Genomic DNA, 14,057 nt, shown 5'->3' on the forward strand with positions numbered 1-14,057 from the left:
ATCACTTGTATTTCATCATTGTGACTGTAAATTGTTGCCCATTTCATTCCTCTGAGGTATAAGGTACACAAACATAAATCAAAACAATATTTGTCATCAGTTTTAGTTTGTACACATTCTGATCTCAGTGTCCAAAGTCAACTGTTCTTACTTCTCTTTCTCCTACACACTAAAAATACCGGGTTAAAACTGACCCATTGTTGGGTCAATATAACATACATACACATACACAATATTTGATACATTTTAGTACCACTATGGACAACAACACCAAACAGAAGGGTTGTTTTGAGTAGTAACACAACAGTAATGTAAAAATAACACCAAATGGGTCAAAACACCCCAAATTGGGTAAAGTTAACCCAGTATTGTATCATTTTAAGGTCAGAACAGATTGCACTATACTGTCAGGTGTTTCAGTTATTTTGTCTACCCCTTTTGTTTTGTTGTTGTTTCAGACTTATAGAGCATTTACAGTACATTTGAAAGAAATATAAAAAATGTTGTACCAACAAATGCTGTCTTTATCACACTGTGGGTTCCATCTAAAACCCTCCAAACTAAATTTCAGTATACATTCATAATTATCTTAATTGTACATGTAAATTAAAAAAAATAAGAAATGGTTATGCAACAAATCTGTATCCAGAGCATCTTCAATACACATCATTAAGTACCACTGTCGTTGTGTCCTGGGAGTGCAAAAAAGCTTCCTCATGTCACAGTAAGCGATGCTGTATTGTATTGTCAAGCAACAGACAACACCTTCATATGACTTTGATTGTGTGAAAGGCTAAATGACATTCATATGGGGGTTTATGTTTACTACTTTAGTGTGTCCTGATGTGAACTCTTTACAAGTGTTCATCAGGGACCCTACAATGTATTCATTTTCATTTTCTATTTTTGTATTTAACAAATTACTTCATTGCTTAACTATGTTTATATTCAGCTCCATTGTTATTTGTTTGTTTTACATGTAAGCAATGCATATTTAATAATTAATCAATGACAACAAATAGAAGTTTATCGAAGCTTCGAGGGTCATAATTTCAAATTTATGAACTTCTGAGTTGTGATGCTTGTGAATGTGCTGTACGGCTTCCACCATCGGGAGTCGCCTTTGAGCTACTTAAATGTGCTGAGATGCAAAAAACCAAAACAACTTTGTTGCTGGAGTTAATACGTAGATTGCATTAACTAGTACTTCAGTCAGGACCACTTTTGTCAAAATATCTTATATCCCAAGCAGAATTTTACATTTGGCAGTATGGCTCTGTTCTGGGACCTCCTTGTCCTTCCGCGTGCCTACGTGGAAAACCTTAAGGCAGGGAGAGCACACCTCCCTGTCCTTCCATGTGCATACACGGAAAAGTTTAAGACAAGGAGAGCGGCAGCAGAGACCCCCAAAGAACCACACCAGGCAACCTCCCTTCCATGAGCTACATGGAAGTGCCAGTAACAGGAGCCAGCAGAACTATAAACCAATACGTCTAAGCAGACACTAGTTGAAGTACATGGCTAAGTATACTAGAGATATCCCCAGAAATTTGCTATACATTGATGAATTTAAGCAGGAAATTACAGGGCACTCATTGCTTTTTGAGCATCAAGAATTGCTTGGCCTCAGGCAGGAGATATCGTTCGTAAGCAGATAATGAACATTTACCCATAGCGTAGACAGGAGCTACGGATGCTGCATTTGTTGCTGCTCCTATGCGAATTGAATGAGGACCGTCTAACACGGTTTGAGAAAATTCTGCATTCTGATTCTCACAAAATCAGCAATTGTTATCCAAGCAGGGAATATGAGATGCTCTAATAATGAATTTACCCAACATAGATAACCAAGTGAGGCGCCTTACAAATCTATTAATGAATGTAACTGAAGAAACTTGTAAATGATGTTGGCAGTTGCCTCATTGTCGCAAAAACATGATTGTTTCCTTGACCAGTCTTTTCCCCACAGAAACATGAAACAACAATTGGTACATTCATTAAAAAGGTAGAAGAGGCATTAGCTGGCAAGATGACAGTATTTTAGCCATATGTCTGTGAACCACTGATTATTAAAATACCCCCCCAAAACCTACGGAAGGGCGGTTATCATACAGGTCAATCATGCCACTTCTACTGTATGCTTGAATTAATTATATCTCCATTATGTCTGTACACAACACCGAAAACTGTGGATCCATTGCCCTTCCCTAAATTGCCCCTCATGTCTGCTCCCTGTCTTCTTAGCTCAGCAAAGCTGTTCATTAGTGATCTAGTAGATCATAGCAGTCACACTATTAGACCTTGCGGAAGACCTAATGTTTTAAAGGTATATTTAAGAGCAAAAATGCATGGTCTGATTTTGAATTGACAGTCAACTAACAGAAGATCGTCTACAAGATGGAGCACGAAAGCAGTTGCAGTTATTTAAAAGAATCCAGCAGAGAGCCTCTGACAAGTGTCAAATATGTGGGGCTGCTGTAACAACCAAAGGTGAGCCTAACTGAGAAGTACATTTCTCTTCATTTAAACCAAACAGATGCCAATGTGAAGGTGTAATACATGACTTAAATGTATCTGTGACATCTGCCTTGGCTAGCCATGCGCCTCTACATGCTTCCTTAATCAACTGATGGCATTATAGATTATAGCATAAAATAGGGGAAAAGTGCAGGAGGATTTAAACTATTTATGCCTTAGTTTCACCTTTGCAAGAGCAGATAAATTAATAATTATGTTTTTATTTTATTTATTTTTCCTGAATATTTCCTGGTAGCTATACCTTAATGCTTGTTGAGAAGGTGATTTATTGAATGGACCAATATGAACCTTTGTTATCCTTTCTTCAGTAAAGCATTGACTATCTCAGCTCTTCAAAGCAGATTGTAGGTTTTGGCAACCAAGTCAGCCAAGCTAAGAACCATGAACCAGCCCTATAACAGATAATTCACTAAACAGAATTTAGATGCTTTCTTAGCGCCTTTCCCAGCTCAGGGACGTTTACTGGGGTTGAAGGTTTATCTCTCTTCATCTGTCAGAAAGTTTTCTGCTTTAACAGCCTCCAGGATGTCGTCACACACACGGTATCTCACTAGCAGATGCTACAAACACCTGCAGTTGCAGTCGGATATCCTCTTTTCTCTACAGTACGACAGGCTACTGGTTTGGTTATATATGGTTTGCTAGTAGGCCTATATGAGTAGTGGGTGATTTCGGACACAGGCCTTGTTTGCCACCGTTGTACCCCATAATCGGCGAAATGTGCCATGGCATCTTACCGTGAACCGGTGGCAACCCACACAAACAGTGGCAGGTGCTTCGGCATCCTAGATTGCCACCGGAAATACCATACGAACAATGGCAGGTGCCCGGGTAAATTTGTGGCATCTCAGGCTGCCACCGGAAATGCCACTGCGAGCTGCCGATGCCACTATTTGAGCTAGCCCCTGCTGGCCGGGAGAGAGCAGGGGTGGTGATGATGACACCGTTGCAAATGCGATGATGATTGGCTGGGTGGGCAGATGCCCTGCTCACGCTGTCTCACTGCACGCTCTAACTACTACTATAAACACAAGACAGAGACAATGGCGACGAGCCAGGGAAATTCAAAGGTAGCGTTTTCAAACTGGGTACCGACACTACTTCTCGCTTACTGAAGTTAAAGGCAAGAAATGTTTGTGTAACATGCACTATGCCCAGAAAAAAGACTTTATCCACGTCTGCCTCAAGCAACTCAAATCTTATGAAGCACCTCACAGCAACACCTGCTAACACGGCACTTGTTCCTTGTGGCGGAACTAGACTTTTATACAAGGGGTGGCCAGAGGGTGGTCAAGGCTTTTCCGTATATGGATCACCAGCTCTACCAACTGAGCTAACTTGGCGCCAACACTGATATAATTTAACCTTGACTGTTGAGTTAAACTCTGGAAAAGGAGCTTTATGACGGATGGAAAGTCGCTGGAGGAAATGGACCTAAGTTTCACTTTCAGTTTCTGGCGCAGCAATTAAACCGGTCTGCCTTCTCTGTTTGCGTTTAAAAATCTCGCTGTTTTCGACGTGATGTGGAGTGACCTGTCAATCAACTGGGGTGGCACCCAGGGTGTCCAATCAGGTTCCAGGTTGGCCAGTGCCACCCCGGCCACTCCTCTAGCTCCGCCCCTGCTTGTTGCTGCTGCTAACCCAACCTCAAGCCCAGATGCAGCTAGCGTGAGCTCCAGCGACAAGCCAAGCTGGATTTTTCGGGTCAGCAACAGGTGGTGGGCCGAGCTGAACACATTGATTGCAAGGTATGTTGTTGAAAACATGCTACCCCTGTCCACTGTGGAGGCTGAGTCATTCAGAGCTCTCCTTGCTAAAATACCAACACGATGCCGAAAGACTTTTGCTAAATTCATAGACAGCGAATACGAAAAAATTAATATTGAGCTCAAAAAGTCATTTGAGGAAATAGAGTACATTTCAACTACAGCAGACATCTGGACTGCCCACAATAAAAGTTACATGGGTGTGACAGCACATTGGATCAACCCAAATAACATGGAAAGAGAGAAAGCAGCTCTTGCCTGCAGACGGTTTAAGGGGCGTCATACTCATGACAACAGTGACAGATAATGGCTCTAATTTTGTTAAAGCATTTAAGAGGTACCAGCCACTTGAGGAGAGTGATTCTGAGGACGATGAAGTTGTTGTGATCACTTTGCCCCCCCCACAAGAGATGTGCGTCACACACACTAAACCTGATTTCATGCACAGATGTTGACAAGTGGCTGCTGTCAAAACCTGAAACAAAGGCTGTTTACAGAAGTGCTACTGCCAAATGTACTGCCCTATGGAAAAAGGCTAGTCGATCAACTTTGACTGCTGAAACAGTTGATGAGTTGGTGTCAAAAAAGCTGCTTGTACCTTGTACAACACGATGGAATTCCTTCTATGATGCCCTGGCTCGTATCTGTGAAATATCCATGGTAGACCTTAACACCATCTCCTCCAAATTAGGACTGACAGCCATAACAGAAAGGGAACACCAGTTTATAAAGGAGTACTGTACTGCGATGAAGTCCCTAACAGTAGCCTTAGATATACTTCAGGGAGAAGACAACTGTTTTCATGGTGCACTCATACCAACGATGGAGACATTAATGCTGAAGACAGAAGCGGCCTGCAAATACTGAGGGACCTTCCTGACGCCATAGTCACAGTAGGAACTTATTATTTATTAATAACAATGAACATTGGTGTAGTACTCATAATAATAAATACTACTACTACTACTACTACTACAATAATAATAATAATAATAATAATAATAACACTGATTTGTGTGGATACATACATTTAATGTGATTATTCTTATGTATCATTTCAGGCTATCAAAACCAGATTTGCCGATGTCCTGGGAAATGAAGAGGCTATAATTGCTGCCGTAACTCTTCCAAAATTCAAACTTCGCTGCCTGCAGTCACAGGAGTTAAAGGATAAGGCTAAGGCAAGTTTGCTGGCAGAGTGCTGGAAAATTGTCCTCGAAGAACCACAGCCTGGTACCATCACATCTTCACATCACACAGATTCAGCCAAAGAGAACGATTTCATTTCCTTTGAGGAGGAAGATGAGGACACCTCCTCTTCAGCAGAAAACCAGGTGGCAGACTATATTAGATTTTCAGCACAAAACTTCAACTCTCTGTGTGGATTTTCTCTCATCAAGAAAATGTCACTACGTTACAATGCTGCTACTCCCTCTAGTGCACCTGTTGAGAGACTGTTCAGCCTGGGCAAACTTGTCTTTCCGAAGAGGAACAGACTGTCTGACAAAAGATTCGTTTAGTCGTTAGATTCAATTCAATTCAATTCAATTTTATTTGTATAGCGCCAATTCATAACAGAAGTTATCTCAGGACACTTTTCAAATAGAGCAGGTCTAGACCGAACTCTTTAACATTAATTACAGAGACCCAACAGTACCACCATGAGCAAGCACTTGGCGACAAGGGCAAGGAAAAACTGCCTGTTAAAAGGCAGAAACCTAGGACAGATCCTCCCGGCTCTAGGTGGGTGGTCGTCTGTCTCGACCAGTTGGGGTGAGAGAGAGAGAGAGAGAGAGAGAGAGAGAGAGAGAGAGAGCGACAGACAGACAGACAGGTGCACAGCAACAACAGTATTGGCAATGGCAGTCAAGCAGGACCATGGCAGGAGGCTCCACCAGGATCCATGAGAACCTGCGAGACGAGAAAGCACAAGAACTCCGGGGAAGAAGTGGAGTTAGTAACATGCATTAAAGGGACATGAATGAGTGCAGAAAGAGAGAGGAAGAGAGTAGCTCAGTGCACCATGGGAAATCCCCCGATAGTCTAGGCCTATAGCAGCATAACTAAGGGATGGTTCAGGACTCACCTGATCCAGCCCTAACTATAAGCTTTATCAAAGAGGAATGTCTTAAGCCTACTCTTGAAAGTGGTGAGGGTGTCTGCCTCCCGAACCACAACTGGAAGCTGGTTCCACAGGAGAGGAGCTTGGTAACTGAAGGCTCTGGCTCCTGTTCTACTTTTAGAGACTATAGGAACCACAAGTAGCCCAGCATTCAGAGAACGTAGTGTTCTAGTGGGGTAATAGGGTACTATGAGCTCTTTAAGATATGAAGGGGCCTGACCATGAAGAGCTTTATAGGTGAGGAGGAGTATTTTAAATTCAATTCTACATTTTATAGGGAGCCAATGCAGAGTAGCTAGTACAGGAGAGATGTGATCTCTTTTTCTAGTTCCTGTCAGTACTCGTGCTGCAGCGTTCTGAATTAATTGGAGCGTTTTAATGGACTTATTGGGGCAACCTGATAATAAAGTGTTGCAGTAATCCAGCCTTGAAGTAACAAATGCATGGATTAGTTTTTCTGCATCTGTCTGTGATAGTATGTGTCTAATTTTTCTAATATTACGTAATGAAAGAAGGCAGTCCTAGAGGTCTGCTTTATGTGGGAGTTAAATGACAAATCCTGATCAAAGATAACTCCAAGATTCCTGACAGTGGTGCTAGAGGCCAAGTTAATGCCATCTAGAGTGACTATATCTTTAGACAATGAGTCTCTAAGGTTTTTGGGGCCAAGAACAAGAATTTCGGTTTTTTCTGAGTTTAACATCAGAAAATTGCAGGTCATCCAGGATTTTATGTCCTTAAGACATGTTTGTAATTTAGATAATTGATTAATTTCATTGGGTTTGATTGATAGATATAACTGCGTATCATCTGCATAACAGTGAAAGTTAATGGAGTGATTCCTAATAATGTTGCCTAAAGGGAGCATATATAAAGTAAATAGTATTGGTCCAAGTACAGAACCTTGTGGAACTCCATGACTAACTTTAGTATTTATGGAGGATTCATCGTTAACATGTACAAACTGAGTACGATCTGATAAGTATGACTTAAACCAGGTTAGGGCAGTTCCTTTAATGCCAATTTGATGCTCAAGTCTCTGTAAAAGAATATCATGGTCAATGGTGTCAAATGCAGCACTAAGATCTAATAATACAAGTACAGAGACAAGTCCATTGTCAGAAGCAGTCAGAAGGTCATTATTAACTTTAACCAGAGCTGTCTCTGTGCTATGATGAACTCTAAATCCTGACTGAAAATCCTCAAATAAACTATTGTTATGTAGAAAGTCACACAACTCTTTGGCGACTACTTTCTCCAGAATCTTAGAGAGGAACGGGAGGTTAGAAATCGGTCTATAGTTGGCTAAAACCCCTGGGTCAAGAGTAGACTTTTTAAGAAGGGGTTTAATTACAGCTACTTTAAAGGACTGTGGTACATATCCTGATAATAAAGAAAGATTAATCATATCCAGTAAAGAAGTGCCAATTAAGGGAACAACTTCTTTAAGCAGCCTAGTTGGGATCGGGTCTAACAGACAGGTTGATGGCTTCGATGAAGAAATGATTGAAGTTAACTGATGAAGATCGATAGCAGAAAAACAGTCTAAATATACATCTAAGTTTACATTGACAGAAGTCCCTGAACTTGGAGAGCCACTGATAACTGTTGATGGCAGTTGGTGATTAATTTTTTCTCTAATAGTAATAATTTTATTATAGAAGAAGCTCATGAAGTCATTGCTACTTAAGTTTATGGGGATATGTGGCTCGATAGAGCTGTGACTCTCTGTCAGCCTGGCTACAGTGCTGAAGAGGAACCTAGGGTTGTTCTTATTTTCTTCTATTAGTGCTGAATAATAGGCTCCTCTGGCATTACGGAGGGCCTTTCTATAAATCTTAAGATCATCTTGCCAATTTGAGCGATATTCTGATAATTTGGAAGAGCGCCATTTCCTTTCAGATTTCCTAGCTATTTGCTTTAACTGGCGGGTTTGGTGGTTATACCAAGGTGCTAGTCTCCTATGTTTTAATAATTTCCTTTTTATAGGAGCGATAGAGTCTAATGTTGATCGTAGTGAGCCTGTAGCACTATCGACAAGATTATCAATTTCAGAGGGACTAAAGTTGTTATAGGACTCTGTTAAATTCAGACATGGCATTGAATTAAACACTGAAGGAATCTCCTCCTTAAATTTAGCTACAGCACTGTCAGATAGACATCTGCTGTAGGAAGTTTTGCCTAATGGCTTATAATCTAATAGTATGAATTCAAAAGTTATTAAATAATGGTCAGATAGGAAAGGATTATGTGGGAACACTATTAAATGTTCAATATCAATGCCATATGATAAAACAAGGTCAAGAGTGTGATTAAAACAATGAGTTGGTTTATTTACACTCTGACAGAAGCCAATTGAGTCTATTAATGATATAAATGCATTACTAAGGCTGTCATTGTCAACATCCACATGAATATTAAAATCACCTACAATAATTACTTTATCTGATTTAAGGACTAAGCTTGATAGAAACTCTGAAAATTCAGATATAAAATCAGAGTACGGTCCAGGAGCGCGGTACACTATAACAAATAGAACTGGCTGCAGTGTTTTCCAGTTTGGGTGAGAAAGACTAAGAACAAGGCTTTCAAATGAATTATAATTTAGTTTAGGTTTAGGGTCCATTAAAACGCTCGAATCATATATAGCTGCTACTCCACCTCCTCGGCCTGTGCCTCGAGGAATGTGAGTATTAATATGACTGGGGGGTGGATTCATTTAGGCTAACATACTCCTCGTGGGACAACCAGGTCTCAGTAAGACAAAGTAAATCAATATCATAATCTGATATTAATTCATTCACTAGAACAGCTTTAGAGGACAGAGACCTGATATTTAACAGCCCACATTTCATTCTCTTATTTTGTGCTACTGAGGAGTTGGTTTTAATTTTTATTAGATTTTTATGTTGAACTCCTCTTGTTTTTATTTCTTTAAATAGTTTAGGTGGTCGGGGACAGACACAGTCTCTATGGGGTTTTGGGTGGGTGACTGTTCTAAAGAAAGCGCAGAGGAGTGTGTAAGACAGCAGCTCTGCTTCCTGGTCCTAACTCTGGACTGTCAGGTTTTAGAGTGGAGTATTTTAGTATAGATTAATGTATTGTTCAGTTTCACTGAGAACGAACAACATGTTAATCTACATATTTAAGAGTTGGATAGTGCTCTGTTTATTGTGCAATAATATACAGATACAGAGATTTGCACTACTTAATGGCCAGATTTTCCTTTGTTTCTTTTTACCCAAGTTTACATTTGTGTGTCTTAATTTTGCACTTGAATGCAAAGTGTGAATGATTATATTATTATAATTTATTTTTTATATATTTTTTATTTCTATGCATATGGGCGGCTGCAATCTGTTGAGTTCAAATAAATACCAAATGTTCTAAAATACTGTATATAGTGTTTTTATTCTTCATTCAGTTATTATAAACATCTTTGCATTATAGAAGATGTTATAGAATGTAATAGCGTTATAGAAGATAAAAAATAACGTCACAGTTTCTTTGCTGAGTAACTAATTACTTTTACAATGCGGTAACTAAGTTACTAACTCAATTACTTTTTGGGAGAAGTAATTTGTAACTATAAATAATTACTTTTTTAAAGTAAGATGCCCAACACACTATCCACCTTTGACTCTGAGTGGAATGAGTCTTCGGGACACTGTGTTGCCTTGAAAGGCAACCAGAAGGATATCAGTAAAGTTGCCCAAAAGTGCTGAACAAGTGCAGAGAAAACATCCCCCATTTTGTTTCCCACTACTTGAATTACTCGCTGCCTGTGACACTCAACAATATGGATGTTTCAAACCTGCTCTGCAAGAAGGACAGGTCAGAAATATTTACTTTAAGCCTGTAGAAACACAGGCTGGAAAGCTGGGTTTACTGTATCTCCAAGCCAACATAGTGTGTTCACTGGCTTGGTTATCCTGTAAAGTTTAATGTGTATTGTTATGTTTTTTGAATTACGGAGTTAACTGAGACATTTATGGAACTTAAAATGTTTATTGCTATATACTGTTAATTCCCAGAGACTGGGGAAGTAGGATGAAATCTCCTGTGACCCAGATTTTATTTAATGCACTTATTTTTCCTTAATTATAGAGTATTTAAAATGTGTACGTTGTTTTGCTAAATGCTCTTAAATTGTCATGTTTATAAAGTGAGCATACATTCTGGAAAGAGAATTTACAATACATAGAGATAGATAGATAGATTTTTATTTATCCCGAGGGAAATTCAAGTATCCAGTAGCATACAAAACATACATGACATACATTAAACATACATTAAAATAAAATTAAAAATATAATTGACTTATAACACATTAGCCACAGTAAACAGTGCAAAACAGTAAGCAGTGCAAATGGAGGTAGAAATTGTCCGTCGTCTATTGTCCTCCCTGTCTTGACTAAGAGGTCTTGTACAGTCTGATGGCCAGGGGGACGAAAGAGTTTTTGAGTCTGTTGGTGGAGCTGGACTGCAGCAGTCTGCCACTGAACACACTCCTCTGCCTGGTGAAGGTGTTGTGCAGAGGGTGCTTCTATCCTTAGTAACAACTGAGTATTCACACAAAACTGACAGCTTACTGAGACCAGTTGAGTCGGATCAGATCTTAAAACATTTTCCTTTAAACTCTGCGCTTGAGACAGACAGACAGACTTCCCTGTTTGTAATACACCCAAGTATGAAGTATTAATTAAATAAATCAACTTTATTTAATTGAATTTGATTTAAAGTCAACCATATAAATCTTCCTCTAGCTGTTCACTAAAGAAATATTTCTCTGTTGTCTGATGTTTTAGCTGCTCCTCTCAAGCTTGTGACCAGGTGAGTGAACCAGCCTCTGGGTGATTTGCTGCTCTGCAACACAGGTGGGGTGAGCAGGAACAACAGAGAGACAGCAGCTCTGTTCAGGACTGAGGAGAGTGTTGTATTACTGCAGAGCAGAGTGACAGTGGTCATAATGTTATGCAGCCCCAGACCAACAACCAGTGTGTTCTGACACCTTTCTATCAGAACCAGACCTTTTTCAGCAATTTGAGCTTCAGTAGCTCCCCATGTCCATCAGTGAGCTTTCATGACCCTGTCACAATTTGGCCCTTGTCAAAGTTGCTCAAATCATAACACTGCCCATTTTTCCTGCTTCTAACACATCAACTTTGAGGACAAAATGTTCACTTGCTGCTTTATATATCCTACCGTCTGACTGGAGCAGTGATAACCAGATAATCAGTGTTATTAACTTCACCTGTCAGTGCTCATAATGTTATGGCTGATCGGTGTATATTGTGTATGTGTACACAAACCACACTTATTGAAAGTAGTAAAAAAACAATTATGGTCACAGGCATTGATTCCCATATTATACCTTTTATTATCATTACTTTTCATAAGTAGGTCAATAAACATTTTATACAGATTGACTCAAGTTCTGTACATAAAGGGTTTGGATTTATACTCACCTGAGCTCCACGTGAGTAGAAAATTCTATCGTGGTAACAACTGAGTATTCACACATTGTATAGACTAATCATAGCTGCACAGTCTGATGTGTGTCTTATGAATGGTAAGCTTTCAGCTCTAGAGAAAGTCTTCATTCTAGTTAGAGAACAATATGACACCAGCTGAGCCAGAAGAAATGTCAGTTCAGACAGAAAATGTGTGAGTATCATACTTCTACTGTACTATTATGCTTCAAGCTTCATGTATTGTTTCATGCATTTGATGTCTGAAACCTGCTCGTTTAATAATAAATGTACAGGACTGATGATAGAAATTGTTTATTTACTCTCTATACTGACCATTATGGTGTGTTTGATAGGACAATATATTACTTTAATCAAACCTTCAGTCTCAACTTAAACCTCTGACCTACCATCAAACATAAAGTGGCCACTCTGTATCGAATTTTAGTCAGGATCAATCCATAAATAATAGGGTTTAGAACCGGGGGCATCATGAGAAACTGAACGGCCATGAAGTTCTTTACACTCTGTGGCACAGATGCTGATCCATACCTTGAGTACATGGTGTCAAAAAGCAAAGCAGCTGTGACATTAAGCAGACATAATAAATGTGGCACACATGTCTGTGTAAACTTTTTCCTACCTTCTTTTGACTTTAAAGCTGACTTTATAAGCCGCACATAAGAATACACAATGAAGACAACATGAGCACAATAGAAGGAAATAACAATCAGTCCGACAATATCGTTTGCTTTTGTCGAACTACAAGCAAGTTTAACAATTGACCAGTTCTCACAATACAGTTTCTGTATGTGGGAGCCACATAATTTCAATTTAGATGTCAAAGATATAACTAAAACCTCACACCACAAAGGAACGAGCCAAGCCAAACTAATTAACACAGCAATCCTTTGCACAGACATCACAGAGTGATACTCCAGGGGTCGACATATAGCCACATATCTGTCATATGCCATCAGAGCTAGAATAGAGAAATCAATTGTTGCATATGAGTATATAACATAGACTTGCAGAAGGCATCCCACATATGATATGACATAAATATCAGACAGGAGATCAAATGCAAATTTAGGATAAAATGCTGCAGTCCCATAAAGTCCATTGATGCACAGATTACACAAGAAAATGTACATGGGTTCATGTAAGTTTTGATCCAGTATTATGGTTAAAATAAGAGACACATTTACCACCACAATTAAACAATAACATAGTAAAGTGAGAGAGAAAAGAGTGACTCTGTAGTTGACTGTTGCACTGAAGCCAGACAGTGAAAATACAAGTATACTAGATATATTACTCATTTTGCAGTAAGCTTTAAAAACCAAACCTGTCAAACATATAAACAGTATTCAGAAGACATTATTGTACATACAGCATTGTTCTGAAAAGATGAAAATTTTCACACCCATATGTCAGCCACTGTAGGTTGGCCAGTGAGTCTATGTTGTGCATGTATTTATGTGAGACGCTCTCTCCTCTAGTGGAGTTGTGTCATTGGCTGAAAAAATTATACCAAGGTGATTAAGAATAGAATCAGTTTACAGTCTTATACTGTTGAGGATTTTATTGACTGAAATATAATGATGATGATAAACGTATTTATAAATGTAACTGATGTTATTCATAACTAAAGGTACATTTTATATAATGCACTATAACTATAATAGCTGAAATTAATACATACACTTTTATTATGCATCTGATTATCCCTGAACACACCAATCAGTTCAACTGCAAACACTGGACAGCCACTAATGCTAGCTTCAGCTATTTTAAGTGTCAGACAAGGAGTTTTAATGTTTTTTTCACTAAATCAAAAATGTTGTCTTGTTCACTCTCTCACTCAGTTACCCTAACATCACTGGAAAGCTGGAAAATGTAAAAAAACCCCAAACCCTTCATGTGGTGAATTTTTGCTTTGCATTACTCACGTTAGTTTACTTGCGGGATCATTTGTTTTCACTTGTGTTACTCACATTAGTAACGTAAGGCCAATATTTGCACTTTAATCTGGTTTGCAACTTTGATATAAGTCTAAAATAAATAGGTTTTGCTGTCAATAAACAGATCATAAAGAAATTATTACATCATGATGCCAATTTGTAAAAGATAAACCCAATTTTTTTTTTTTTTCAATAT

At 39.0% G+C, this 14,057-nt stretch overlaps 1 protein-coding gene across 1 annotated transcript; it reads right to left on the minus strand.

The window, feature by feature from the left end:
* Positions 1 to 11,782: 11,782 nt before the first annotated feature.
* Positions 11,783 to 13,380, minus strand: LOC127365623 (olfactory receptor 6N2-like). Its single transcript, XM_051403914.1, has one exon. It carries the CDS (start codon positions 13,217 to 13,219, stop codon positions 12,272 to 12,274), a length of 948 nt encoding a protein of 315 aa, XP_051259874.1. The 5' UTR covers positions 13,220 to 13,380; the 3' UTR covers positions 11,783 to 12,271.
* Between the last annotated feature and the right edge of the window lie 677 nt (positions 13,381 to 14,057).

This window comes from Dicentrarchus labrax, unplaced genomic scaffold (assembly GCF_905237075.1).
Source record: "Dicentrarchus labrax unplaced genomic scaffold, dlabrax2021, whole genome shotgun sequence".
In the NCBI taxonomy this organism is placed as follows: Eukaryota; Metazoa; Chordata; class Actinopteri; family Moronidae; genus Dicentrarchus; species Dicentrarchus labrax.

What these genes read in the sequence shown, in the direction of transcription:
- LOC127365623 (XM_051403914.1), bottom strand. Translation starts at nt 13,219, where the DNA reads ATGAGTAATATATCTAGTATACTTGTATTTTCACTGTCTGGCTTCAGT.